Source organism: Aspergillus pseudonomiae (genome assembly GCF_009193645.1).
Source record: "Aspergillus pseudonomiae strain CBS 119388 unplaced genomic scaffold BDV37scaffold_16, whole genome shotgun sequence".
NCBI classification, from domain to species: Eukaryota; Fungi; Ascomycota; class Eurotiomycetes; order Eurotiales; family Aspergillaceae; genus Aspergillus; species Aspergillus pseudonomiae.
The window spans coordinates 456344-470636 of record NW_022476008.1 but is presented as its reverse complement, the minus strand read 5'-3'; the positions used below and the strand labels follow the sequence as shown (position 1 = coordinate 470636).

The 14293-nt window shown below is 35.7% G+C and overlaps 4 protein-coding genes across 4 annotated transcripts; 3 read left to right on the top strand and 1 right to left on the bottom strand.

Annotated features, from left to right (window-relative positions):
* Positions 1 to 1598: 1598 nt before the first annotated feature.
* Positions 1599 to 1876, top strand: BDV37DRAFT_280874 (uncharacterized protein; the record flags this gene model as incomplete). Its single annotated transcript, XM_032086685.1, has 2 exons — positions 1599 to 1784; positions 1856 to 1876. The coding sequence occupies 2 exons, from the start codon at positions 1599 to 1601 to the stop codon at positions 1874 to 1876; spliced, it is 207 nt and encodes a 68-aa protein (XP_031943922.1).
* A 374-nt stretch (positions 1877 to 2250) lies between these two features.
* BDV37DRAFT_58566 (uncharacterized protein) lies at positions 2251 to 4291 on the top strand. The gene is made up of 2 exons (XM_032090924.1): positions 2251 to 3274; positions 3337 to 4291. Exons 1-2 carry the CDS (start codon positions 2617 to 2619, stop codon positions 4245 to 4247), a joined length of 1569 nt encoding a protein of 522 aa, XP_031943921.1. The 5' UTR covers positions 2251 to 2616; the 3' UTR covers positions 4248 to 4291.
* Positions 4292 to 5351: 1060 nt separating this feature from the next.
* On the bottom strand, positions 5352 to 6343 carry BDV37DRAFT_269927 (uncharacterized protein; the record flags this gene model as incomplete). Its single annotated transcript, XM_032084460.1, has 3 exons — positions 5352 to 5476; positions 5515 to 5898; positions 6061 to 6343. 3 exons carry the CDS (start codon positions 6341 to 6343, stop codon positions 5352 to 5354), a joined length of 792 nt encoding a protein of 263 aa, XP_031943920.1.
* Positions 6344 to 6876: 533 nt separating this feature from the next.
* Positions 6877 to 7302, top strand: BDV37DRAFT_242865 (uncharacterized protein; the record flags this gene model as incomplete). Its single annotated transcript, XM_032081368.1, has 1 exon — positions 6877 to 7302. A coding segment is annotated over exon 1 (266 nt), but the record flags the coding sequence as incomplete, so codon positions are not given.
* Positions 7303 to 14293: the final 6991 nt, after the last annotated feature.

The following is a 14293-nucleotide window of genomic DNA, read 5'->3' as shown; positions in this document are numbered from 1 at the left end:
AAGTGAACAAGTGAACAAGTGAACAAGTGAACAAGTGGAAAAGTGGACAAGTGGACAAGTGAACAAGTGAACAAGTGGAAAAGTAGACAAGTGGTGAAGTGGACAAGCAGATGCTTTAGAAGAATAATGTGGTCGGGTGAACGGGTGGTCAAGTGGACAAGTGGACAAGTGGTCAAGTGGACAAGTGGTCAAGTGGTCAAGTGGTCAAGTGGTCAAGTGGTCAAGTGAACAAGTGAACAAGTGGTCAAGTGGTCAAGCGTACTGAACCCTTGTTAACTTGCAGTGCATCCATTGGCCAACTTTAGCGCAAATCACAAACTTACTTTTCTTGACGTAGGATTAGGTCGGGGCTGAGGTATTTGATCTACGTAAGATGGGGGGCTTATTCTTTGACCTAGTCTGGCCTGATTGGCAAAAAATAACGAGGAGCTTAACGCCGAGTTGAAACTAAGACGAGCACCACTATGCGTAACCTCTATTTGTACAATTAGGACTATAGCCTGTTCTGGAGAATTGTCATTTTGGACAGGCCGCTGTTCTAGTAAAGCTTCGTTGACCAGCACTAAACGCAACAGCATTCAGGGACAAAAAAGGTAGTCAACAATGAAAAGAGCCCTCAGATAGTGCTCTGTCTACTTTGTTTTAGCCTCTTGGGGATGACCAAATCACGAATGCGTTAGCTGGATCGATCACAAAGCTCGACACCCACGTCTGTTTCCCAATCCTTCAGCCTCACCTGTAACTTCGACTTTCCATAGTCCAATGCTATTCACCCTAGAGGGGTACCCACCACGAAGCACCTCCTATGGTATGCAGCGCCTATACAACCGCGCAGATATCACGCAGTTTAGCCTTGCTGCAAGCCTCGAGCGCACTGAGCGGGACAGACCAGTATAATCCTAGAAAGCTCGACACTAGAACTAAAGCTCCCGGCCTATCAATCACAATTACTATTACTATTATAAGGGATATACCTAGCCCCCTATTTTAAAACAATAGCAGCGCTAAAATTAACCCTCTGATTGGTATCTCGAGTATACTCTAACAGCGCTAGCTGCATGTTCGCACTGACCGGAAGGTCTGTGATGCGTATTTGGGCCAGGGAAAAGGCTACACGATGTGGTAATTTGGAGGTTAACCGCAATTCATAGGGTCGCGATACTCACCAGATCCACACCTCATCACATTCATTCCAGGCTCTCACTGGTTTGACTACTGGGGTGTACGGTGCAGGCGTAATATGCGCTCGTCGACTCAACTAGCTTCGGAAGCCATCCATCCAATAGTATCTTTTAGATATCGTTATTGCTAGCAGCAAAGGCCAAATCGCCAAACTTACGTTCCATTACCCGCTCATTACTAGATATCTCGGTGAAAACAGTACCTTTTTCTAAGAGTCTATGCGATATAAGAAGAGTAGAATGGCCCTCTCGTTATCGTACCATCATTCACATCAAAAATATCTAGGCTATAACTGAAGCGGAAGTACTGTGTTTGTGTTTCTCCTTTTATATTCCCTCCTGTTCAAAGCTAGTTGTCTCGAACGTTAGCCTGACTCTCGACAGTCAAACTCACAATTTACTCTACGTCTGCCCGCGATGTCCGACAACATTGATCCCAACGCCAGAATGGAAGTGAATGACGCGATTGCTAGCGCTGGGAGCAATGCCATTGGACAGATGGTTGACACTGCCAATTCCTCTATCGAGAAGCGTCGCAGGAACAAAGAGATACGAGCGAAACGCGAGGCTGAAGAGAAGGCCGCAAAGGAGGGAGGTTCTACTGTTCGTCCCCGACCCTTACTTTCCAATCTGTTTAAATTGGCGTGCTATGTACTGATGATTACCAATAAAAGAAGAGCGGAAAGTCCGGATAGACTGCCATTCAGGCTGGTTACCTAGCCTTACTGGTAGTCTGTAGCCAGAAGCTTGACCACTGTTTCAACTATTGTACCCACAACCTTTTTCTCTTTCAGTCGTTACTGTCTTTGGAATGTATATTCTTTTCTATTAACCTGGGAGATCTGCTCTGAGGGAAAAGAACATCTCAGTCAACTTTTACTCCTTAGCTCCCTTGAATTTGTGATTCTGGCGCTTTCAGTGGATTGTTGAGTAGTCAGTTCTCTTGCGGGAGCGTTACGCATCTTCTTCTCTAGCCAAACTTCATAATACCTATTGACAAACCCGTGTCGACGTATTTAGGAGTTGATTACTTGATTTACTTTCTTGATATTCTGTGGCATTGTAAGTCAACTTTTAAGTATGCGACTCTAAATGTTAAGTTTCTATCATTCCTACCTGTAGCGTTATGACGAAATACATTTAGCTTGATGGCGCTGTTTAGACGATATTGCTGAGGTCTGGGAGTACTATAGCGTTTGAGATAATCATAAAAGGTTCAAATAACTGAACCCATGGACTGTGTGCCTAATGTAATAATAGATACTATGCCAAGAGAATAGTGTTATGCCTGAGGCAGCGATGCTCGTGCCAACCGACCATAAATAGGCCAGCCCCCCTTCCTTGTCCACCTCACTCGTTCCTAAACAAACTTACTGGCTAAAGTTTGTATCGCCACAAGTCCTGTTACTTATCTATCAGAAACCTCTCTGGCATTATGGACACCAATGCACTTATTGACCTCGTCCACGAGGTGCAGGGCCAGCTCTGGGTTGATAAGGTGAACGAGACCCACAGAACGGGTCGTCTTTGTCAGTGGGTGTCTACTTTCCATCCTAACAAGCTTCCCTGTAAACTTGATGGTACCTTTCACCACGGTGCATTTAATGCTGGCATAAAGATTGTCTTTAGTGACAACACAGCCTGGATGGTTCGTTTCCCTCGCGCGGGAATGGTCTGTGACGACTACACCGACGAGAAGGTTGCGATGGAGGTAACGGCTCTGGGTCTTCTCCGCGATAGAACTACTATTCCCGTCCCGACAGTCCAGGCGTGGGGTCCCGCTACCAGTAATCCACTTGGCCTCGGTCCGTTTATCATGATGGACTTTATCAAGGGTGTGAGCCTAAACGATCTTCTCCGGGATCCCACTGCCGATCGCCCCAGCAGAGTTATGAGGGAGGATATCAGCGATCGTGATGTTGAATATATCTATAGACAGTTGGCGAATTTCCTCCTTCAGATTTTCAAGCTCGATTTTGATCAGATCGGTAGCCTACCATCGCCACAGGCCGGAGTCCATGACCCTACACTGCCACGGCCGCTCACTTTTAAGTCGCATAGCATTCTACAGAACGGAGGGGTTGACACTTTTGGTACGTCTTGTCTCCTTAACACTCTGGTTAATCAACTACGTTGGCTAAGGAATGATTCCCAGGTGACCGAACCCAGGGGTTTGCGACGACCACAGAGTATTTTCAGTATATCGTTGGGCAAGACTGGGAACAGCTTGTTCGCCAGCCAAACTCGATCGTTGGGGAATACGATGCTAAGAACAAATATGTGATGTTTAAGGTTTTAAAAACCTTGATACCTGACCTGGTCAATCCAAAGTATGATCGTCACAAATTTAAATTAATTTGTGACGATCTTGGCTTAGCGAATCTAATTGTTCGTGGTAAAGAAGATCTTACTGTTGTTGGAGTAGTAGATCTTGAATGGTCATATATTGGGCCCGCCCAACTATTTGGCTCAGCACCGTGGTGGCTTCTCCAAGACAGGCCTGTTAACAGTACATGGGACTACGAGGGTGAGGAGCCACCCAAGATTGCTACCCGGTACTTTAAGTACCTTGATATCTTCATACATATCTTGGAGGAGGAAGAGATGGAAATGCCAGGCCACGAAGAGAGAGAGCTCTCTAGTCTTGTTAAGTGGTCGCAAGCCTCTGGAGCTATGTGGCTACACATGCTCCTCATGTCTGGCTTTAACGACCATCGCAGCTTTCCTTTTACTAAGCTCCGTCAACATGTGGGGACTAGCGAATGGGCTAAGCGTGAGAGGGAATTTGACCAGCCAGAATTGCTTGAGGCGTTCGCGTCGCGGAAGATCAACGAGTTGGATAACTATGATGAAGCCTTGGAGCAAATGGAAGAGAAAAAAGCGCTCATGGACGGGGGTAAGATAACGCGGGAAGAATTCCTTGCCAACGCTCTAATGGAACCATGGTGTTCCCCATCGTCTGCGGCGAACGATGAGATGACGAATGGCAACGGGTTATTCCATACGGTAGCTACGTGGCTTACCTCGCAGGCTGCAAAGTTGAGAGGAGCAACATGGATAGGATGAACATGTTGTATTAGCAGAAAGGCCGATTGTTACATTAACTATGCAAGCTATTCTAATGTAAAGTATATTTATGCCAACTCTCGACTCTTAGTGTTTCTTTCGCCGACAATAAGTTAACCATTCTAAATATACATTATGTGACCCATCTTGCATTGGTCCAAAGCAACCCCAGAAAATCATCCATTCAATGTCTAACGTATCCCATGGACAAAACCGATGTATTATCCAATGGTGGAGGCAGGTTGAACATCCTGTTGGATTAACAGCGACGGTGAAGGACCATGTCCTAGAACACCGCTCCATATATACCATAGCAAATAGTTACCCCAAAGTAGGGCACACAAGCTTTGTCGAGGAGGAAAGAGATCGATGCGACAAGGTCGTTACTTAGATAGCCACGGAACTCATGATTACCAGCCATGTCTCTAGGTACGGATTGTAGAAGAATAATCATATCATCAGAAAGCATTGAGAGCGCGAAATCAACCGGAATGTAAGCAGGTAAGGCCAGCTCTCTCATCAACAATTACCGCGTGACTATAAGTTTACGTAATAGCCGCTAGAAGACAAGGTACACAGTCGGGTGATGGTGTTGACTTAGGTTGCTTGCTCCTCATGTTGAGATCGCCAGTTTAAGCCGAGTAGTCGAGCACAGTTATCCTCATCGTCTGTACTAGGCTCTGGCGAGAGGAGGTCTGCATGTCGTGGCTTATATATTGTTTAGAATTCCAATATACTATCACCTTTCCCGCGAAGTGTTAATCCTCTTTTCTACAGAGGGTCGTACTCCAGTGCACCTGGATCGCGCCAAGACTTCTCCCTGGATATTCCTCAGAGAATAATCTCTCGATCTCTTTCCAAGGCCGCTTCTCATACTTCTTCAGCTTCAGCAGAAGAGTCTCCTCCTCCAGAGACCATCTTGCACCCTTTCTCGAGCTTTCCATGACCTCCATGCTACCCCGCGGGGCTTGCTCAATCATATCAGGGATAGTAGAGTAACTGGCTTCCGGCGCATCTCCTTGTTCAGATGCTGTGAGAGGATAGTCTGACATGCAACGTGGTAAAGCACCTTCGAAAAGCCAAGAAAGGAACTGCAAGCGTTCATCAAGTGGTAGAGATAAGAAATGCGAAGGAAGGCCGGTGAAGGAATCCTCCCTTGTTGGTAATCGGAGAGGAAGTCGAATCCGTTTGGCAGATCTTCCTCCCGATCCCGATCGCTGTGTCTTTCGCTTGTGTTTTTTAGACTGTTCGCCGTGGAGGTTCTCACTTGTGTCGTTAGAGCAAGATGTGTCGGCTTCATTGTTGTGATTAGAAGAATTCAATTGTCGATGCCTCTGGGTGCGAGGGTGGTCGCTTGTTTTAGTATTACCACCCTGGTTGCCGGGGTCTTTGCTGGAACTCCGGAGTTGATCGGGTGTGTCGCAAAGAGTTGGAGGTTCAGGATATGGACAAATTGTCTCTGGAAACATAAGATCATCACATTGCTGGATATGTTGGTGAAGGCCGCTAGCCTCCTCCTCCCAAGGCTTATTGTCGGCAAGGATCACTGGGTCAATGGGAATATTGCTCTGTAGACCTGGAAAGCCGAATAACTCTTCCAAGCTATCCTCTGAGCTAGTGCTGGGTGAAGATTGGCTAGCCCCTGCGGTGTCTTCTTGAAAGAACGGCGGCTCAATTGGGGCATCCATGATATCTTCGAAATAGCAGGGTGGAATTGGATCCGAATTTGATGTGCGATCTACTGGATAGCATGTAGATATTGTGCCGTGCTCGGGAATTTTCGAAGATAGCGTGTTCGGCGGCGGTATAGAACACTCCCTTGGTGGAGGTTGGGAGTTCAACGTACACGGCCGAGTGTCTGCGCTGATATGCAAGCAAACTTCGGCCGGTGGCCGCGCTGGGAGGCAATGTTTGGGAGATGGCAAAGTGCTTGGAAAGGAATGATGACGAGGCTTGTAGGGAGGGGGGGTGTTGAGTTTTGGGGTGGGTATTGGAGTGCGCGGAGCGCGCGAAGCGAGGGATTTGTGGGGTGTGATTTGTTTAGTGTGAGGGGGAGCCCACGGCTTGAAGTTGTTTATGTGAAATGTAGGGAACATGTTTGAGAAAATGAGGTATTTTGGCAGGAAAGGCGTTGGGGAGACAGCAACAGGAAGATGGAAATGGATATTGAAGGGAAGACTGTAGGTGCGAGGAAATAAATCACAATACCGGCAACTCTTTGCAGCTTTGACTGGCCTCTTTATATATGCTCGCGGCGCGTCGACTCGACCATTCGTCCAATCCTCCAATCTTACCGGCCGCGCCGGGGGCCACCGCCGATGTTTCCATCTTCATCCAAAGTGTCGCTTGTAGGCTGACATCCGGTGCCCTGCGCCAATAGTATACGGTCATGCCAGCTCCAGGTCTCACATGTCAAGAGACAAAGACATACACAACAACAGAAGAAATGCGGCAATTTCGCTATTGGCTGGTAAGATTAAGGCGAGAGCACGTAAAGAGAATCAGATCGTAGGTCAATGCACAGCCTTGAGAGGAGGAGACGCAACCTAGGTCACCCGAACCTAAGGACATTAGCCACCCCAGGTATGTGGATGAGCGGTGGCCCTTTTCCCTGTCCAGAACCCCAGAAATCTGTGCATACAGTGATCATGAGAGTCGATTTAAGGTACCAATAATGAATAATGAAGAAACAGAGGAAGCACAACTCGAAAACAATGAAAGAAGAGAAGAAAAGAAAAGACCGGAGACGGGGGAAGAGACCGGGAAAATCAAAGGTCAAAATCACCGATCAACTCGCACACGTTGAGGTAAAATCCACACCAACAGCAAGATCCCAGCAACCAAGCAGGAGAACGGTGTCAGAGGCGCCATGGTTAACCCAAATGCCAATGAATCGACCGCTAAAAATGCCTCAATTCCATCAGATGACCCGTCGGCGACTCCGTAGCTGAAAAGGGCGAAAAGAGGGGAGTGGGAAGTGGGACGACATCATACCGAAAAAGGGCAATCGTCGGATAACGCGGCACCCTCAGAAGGGGGCAGTGCATTGGGGGCGAAGGGACAGCAGGGGAGAAAGCGAAAGACAAAGTGCGTCGTCGTTTGAAGGAGAGGTGTCAGGCTTATATAGATGCCGCGGGTTGTATTGAGGCGGCAGGGGAAGCCGCAAAAGCGGCGAGAGAGCGACGCGATTCCTAAAGTGGCGAGTACTATACCGCAAGAGGTAGGAGCATATCCGCCGGTAGCAGGCGGTGGCGGGCGGCAGATGAACCGTGCAATGGGAGCCGTTTTCGGCGCCCCGCTAACCATGTCAACGGATACTAGTATTATTATTCTAGTAATATTAAGATCCTTTAATATTATTATAGTTATAATATTCTATTTTTATTGATATTTACGTACTAGAATATTATCTAGATGATAATATTTTACTATTAATAATATTCACCGCTTTTATCGTTACTATAACTAATATATTATCTATTAATACCGCACTAAACCGGGGTCTATAATATTACTCCCCCTCTTCTAAGCTTTCATCCTCGAAAGTATAAATTCGTAGTTTCTTCCCTTGTAAAGTCGTAACTTTTCTTTTTCGTAAGTTCCCTTTTCTTTGCGATATTCCATTATACCTCCTTACAAACCCTCTTCTCGTAACCGTTACAGCGAATGTATTCGTTAGGCTGATAAGATTAAAAAGAATGATTATTTAGTTAAAAATCTATACAAATATTGTCTTTCCCGTGGGTTGCTATATATTATAAATTCTAAGAGCCGAAACTATTTCTTCTATACCCGTTGTAATTACAAATACGAAAAGCGATTTTATAGCGATAAAGAATAGAATAATTTAAAACGTGAATAGTTATTGGTTTAAAGTTAGTTAGCTAATGCTTTGGCCGAGCAGGCCCATATTTCTACTAAAATAACTCGCTTATTTAAACAGTAACAATTTTTTAAAAATCGTGATAAGCGGATATTAGATTACGATTCACTGGTGCTGGATCGGTTAGATAAGAAAGATTTGTTAAACACCGAGGATTTTTAAGAGCTGGAGCGTTTTATCAATGCTCACAACACTACTTAACTTGTCGCCTTTTTAGATAACACTAGTCTAAGTTAAGTAATTAGCGACCCTTCGTTCTAGGTAAACTTTAATCCTTTTACTAGTAGTACTGTTAAACCAGCTAGTAATAGCCTATCAAATTCTCGATAGGCTTCTATAAGTTTTCTAAGGTATTATAACTCTTCCATTTTACTAGGTAGTACAGTTTTCTATTAACTTATTTATAGCTTAGTATTTTTTCGACTTCGTATTCCATTTTCTCTTCGTCGAGTTCGATATTTTTAACAATTTTAGTATTCTTTGGTACAGGTTCCAATAATAAAATATAAAATACTAGATATATCCTTTTTATCGAGTCTAATAGTTTTAGCTGGTAGTTAACGTTGCCAATTTATTTTTTGATTTTAAATAATCTAATTTTTTAATAGTTAAGTTTTGAACTTGGTCATTTCGTTTTAATATTTCTACGAAGTAGAAATACTTTTTTCCCCTTTTTAAAAATAAGTTCCTTTTTATAGTATCGATTGTAGTATATTACTACGTAGTAGTTAAAGAATTTAATATCTAATAATAGTTAATTTTGCAAATTCTTTAATTTCTTAACTATTCTACTAGCTTTTTCTATAATAAGATATCTATTCTTTGGTTCTCTAGCTAACCTAACATAGTATCTATAATTTATATAAAAGGATATTATTTCTATTGTCGAGTGTTCCGCGTTATTATATATAAATTATACTATTAATAATAGATTTACTTAATTATTCTATTAATAATTAATATAGTGTCGTAAATATTATTTAATTATTTAGTTTATTTTTTTTATTTAACTATTTTCTTATAGATAATATACTGTGGTTAATTTTTGATCTATTTCTATTAAATTTATAAGCGATTGCTAAAACTTTGACGTGAATAATTTATCCTAATTTAATATAATCTTTTTTACCACTCTATAGTAAATAAAGATATAGTTAAATAATATATATATAAGTTATACTATATTGAGTATTAATTTACTTAGTACTAAATGGATATATTTAGTAAATTAATTTATTATTACCATTATTATATTCTATTTTTTTAATTTAAGTAGTAATTCCACAAAATCGATTATAATCTATTCTTAAAGTCTCGAAAATATATCTAGTAATTATATAAGTCTATATAATTTATATCTCGCTAGTTTATCTCTAATATATATCTTATATTTTTTAATATATTTCCTAATTTATTTTACTATATTTGGGAAATAGTAATTCTTTACGATCTATTTTAATATCTTTTCAATTTTAAAATATCCTCGTGTTGGATTATTGTAGTATTCCTAGATTATTATATTCTATAGTATCTAAGAAATTTATATAAAATTTTGATAATATACAATTCCATCTTTATCTTTAATAAATAGATTATTACTTATTTTAAGCTTTTATATAAATAATTCGTTTTTTTTATTTATCTTCGCAATGAGATATTAAATAAAATTCTTAATTTCTATAGTTACTGCTGCGAGTGTCTAGTAATTATATCCAATCAATCTATCCTTATACGACTTTAATATTATAGACTTAATTATTTTTTTTTTAATTTTATAGTCTAGTCTTCGGTTTAAAGTGTTGGCTTAACCGTTTTCTAATTCTTTACAATATTTAATTCTAAAATCGTATTGTGATAATATTTTAGCCTATTTTACTTATTATTATATAAACTCTTTTATAGTTATAAAATATATTAAATTTTTATAATCTAATTTTATAATAATCTGATATTATACTTCTTCTAGATATACTTTCTATTTTTTAAATATTAATACTATAACCAACAATTCTTTATTATAGATATTGTAATTCAATTTAGCTTAAACTAATTTTCTAAATTTAAATATTATTAATTGTAACTTTCTATCTAGCTCTATTTATATTATTTATACGCTAATTGTATAGTTAAATATATCGGTTTCGATAATAGTTTATTTAATTAGATTATATTATATTAAAATTAGTACTATAATAATTATTTCTTTTATATTATTAAATATGTTTTAATATTTATTTATTTATTTCTATTATTTCAATTTTTTAAATAGGTCGAAAAGTGATCCTAGCTTTTGTATATATTAATTAATAAATTTTTAATAATAGTTTAATAATCTAATAAACTGTTATAGTTTCTTGAAATTAATTAATTTAAATTATTTTTAAATAGCTTTTATTTTCTCTTCCTTTACTTATATTTTTTTAATAGATATCTAATATTCTAAAAATTTAATTTCTTGAATGTAAAATTCGCATTTCTTTAGTTTCAATTATATTTCTACTTTCTATAATTTTTCCAAAACTACTTAGATATATTTGACGTGTTCTTTGCGGTTATATAAAAAAATTAAGATATTATTTAAATATATAATAACGAATATATCGAAAATCTCCCCTAATACTTTATTAATAAATCTCTAAAACGATACTAATATATTAGTAAACTTAAAAAATATAACTAAGTATTTATAATATCTATATTTTATTTGAAATATAGTTTTCTATTCTTTGCCTTTCGTAATTTTAAAACGGTAATATATATCTATAATATCGAGCTTTGTAAACTATTTTACTTCTTTTATCTTATCTTATATTTCTGTAATAAATAGTAATAGATATCTATCTTTAATCGTAATTTTATTTAGTAATTAATAATCGATATATAATTATAATTCTTTTTCCTTTTTAAATATAAATAATATTCCGTGTTCTACTAGACTTTTTAATAATCGAATTTATTTTTTTTTAAATCTATCTTTGATATACTTCTTTAGAGCTTATAATTTTTTTCCTAATATTAGATAAATTTATTTATATATCATTTTTTTTTCTTCCTAAATAGAAATAGTATAGTTATACGGTCTATACTCTAGTAATTTATTTATTTATAGCTATTTAAATAGCTTCTAGAATTCTTGATACTCTTTAAATAAATTTAATTATCCTACGGAATTAGTCACTAATTCCTAGGAATCCAAAAGTATCTAAGAATCGCTGTCTAACTCTAATAATATTTAATTTATTTCTAGTAAAAAGTACTATTCCTTTTCTAATTTACTTTCTAGTATTATAATTTCTAGTTATTCTTATTTATTTGTAGGTATCTATTCCATTAGTTTAGCTAACTATTTCTTTTCCAAATATCGAGTTACTACTATAATTATATTTTTCGCGGAATTTTCCTTCGCGGTATACTAATCGCGCTGTTTAATTTTTCTATTACTAGTATATTTACTAGTAAAGATGCGGGTACTATATTTTATATATAGTCTTTTTAAATAATAGTAATTGTTTAAGTAAAGTATTCACTATTTCTAATCTATTATTAAATTATAATCTTTAAGTTATAAGATCTTTAATACTATATTATATTTGTTTTCTAAAGACGTAATATTAAAGGTTATACTTTCGATATATTACTCTATAACTATAGTAATAGATACTATTTTGATTAAGATTTAACTAGTTTCTAATTTCTAGCTATCTAATCTAAGTAAAGGTTCGATATTTCTTTTCCGCCGTCTTTCAATTCCTATATTTTTTTAATATTTTAGTAATATAAAGTTATTCGTTGCGCTTAAATCTATTATTACTCGCGCTAGCTTTCTATTAATAATAATAATCGTTATAATATATCTTCCTTCCTTAGTTGTGGTAAATGTTTTTCGATTTGCGTCGTTTTATAATCAAAAGTATGTAATTCTTTTTTAAATGCGATAGTGTACGCAGCTATTATTAAAATATATAATCTAGGAATAATAATTATATATTAATTTATCGGTGTAATAATAATACTTATACTCTCTTAATTAATATTATATCCCGTTATATCCCCGTTTTGCTCTATCTAAATCAATTAATTCAAGTTCACTATAATAATTAAGTCGGTCTACACCGCATTTCTTATAAATAATTAAGTATTTATTATAATATTAATAATATTCGTCCTAATTTTCGATATTTAAATTCTAATATTTATAATTCTAATATAAATATTGTTCTAGTAATATTCTAAGTAATTGCAAGAATCTTCTAAAGTTCTACGCGATATTGTCGATTATACTATTAATTTAATTTATAAGATTTTCTTATCTTTTTAGTATCTTAACTTCGATCTATTATATTTAATAGAGTTTTAATTGTGGTATTATTCTTCGCCGTGGTAATACTATCTTCTATAGTATATCGATAAGTTCCATAACTCGTTAGTATGCGTTTTTATCTTTATCTTAAAAATTTTTTAATATCTTGGGTATCTCAAGGAATCTCTCTATATTAAAATTATAGCTAATCTATTAAGTACCGTACTCTTCATCCAAGAGATCGATTTTAGTCAAAACTCGATTTAATTAATTAATACTTGAAACAGGCTTATGATATTAATTAATATTATTAGAGCTATCTACCCTACAATTTAATATATATTGTATGCGTCTTCTAATTGATTCTATAATAGCTTTATACTATAATTTATTAATTTATCTAAGTTTATTAGTTTTATTATTTGCGTAGTCGATTAGTTCGTCGATTTTATTCTTATCAAATTATCTATACTATTGTTCTATAATATCTTATAAATTATTCCAATCCTAGTTAATACGTGGCCACATCGCTTAATTTATATAGATTATAAATTAATCTAAAGTAATCTAATTATCACTATTTAATTCGTTTTTTTCGTACCGTTCCATTCCTTTAACTAATAAATCTATATTAATATTAAGTTATATAGAACTAGCCTTGTTATTAATTCCTCCTAGATCTCTAATAATTTCAGGATTTCGTGATATATCATAGACTTCTCTAGCTTTATTATATAGCTTATTGGTTTCTACAGTAATATTAAATTATACGATTCTCGTCTCTTTTGGCGGTTTTAACTTATCCTTTGTCGCGTTTATTTGCTAAGATTTTCTATTTAATTTATAATTATTTCTTTTTTATTAATAGTCCTTTAATATATATCCTATCTTTCCATAATTATAGTAGAGTTTTTTTTTTCTTCTACGCTTACATTTCTACTAGGAAATACTAATATATTAGTCCCATCTCTTAATAACGTCTAGTTCTATAGATTTTAATTTATAGAAATTACTATTCTTCGTACCTGTATATTTTTTTTAATTATTAGATTTATATTAATTTCGAGGTTGGTATTTATCTTTTCTCTAGGCTTTGTTATCTCGTTTTTCTATAAGTTATTTATAGTATTGGTTATCTACTTTAATAGCAAAGTCGATTACTTCGTTAAGTGTAGTTAATCTATTAATTTATATAAATTCGTCCTTTATATGTCCTTTGAAACTACTAATAAAAATTAATATATAAACTTTTTCGTTTTAGTTTATTTTAGATATAATCTGCTAAAATTCCGCTGTATAAATTAATATATTATTTTATTAGTATAGCTATTTTAATTTATATTCGGCTATAGTTTCGATATCGATATCTTTAAAAATTCGTTTAAGATATTTGTGTAGATTTCCCGAGTTGGTGAATAATTTTTATATAATATTTAACTATTTATCTAGTACAACCTCGTAATATTTTTGAATATATAATTTAAACTAGTTCCACGCTATTTCTTGTAAATAAGTAAATATAAAAATAATTTTATCAACTTCGTTGATAAAGTTCTTCCTATTTATGTAAATATATATATTCATTTATATTAAAAATACTTATAACTTGGAATAAATTCTATTAAAAGATTTAGCTTTTGGTAGTTTTACTCTTTTAATTATATTTTTAAATATCGCTATTCTAACTTAATTGTCGAGTTAAGCGATATAATTCTTATATTTCTTTTAAATCTTCTCGACTTCTCTAAGCTTCGTTTTGAGATTTTCGATTTTCTAATTCTTTTCTTTAGCGTTATTAATAAGCTAAGTAATTATATTTCTTATTTATTTTAGCTATTCCTTTACGGAGTTTTCGTTTTCGAA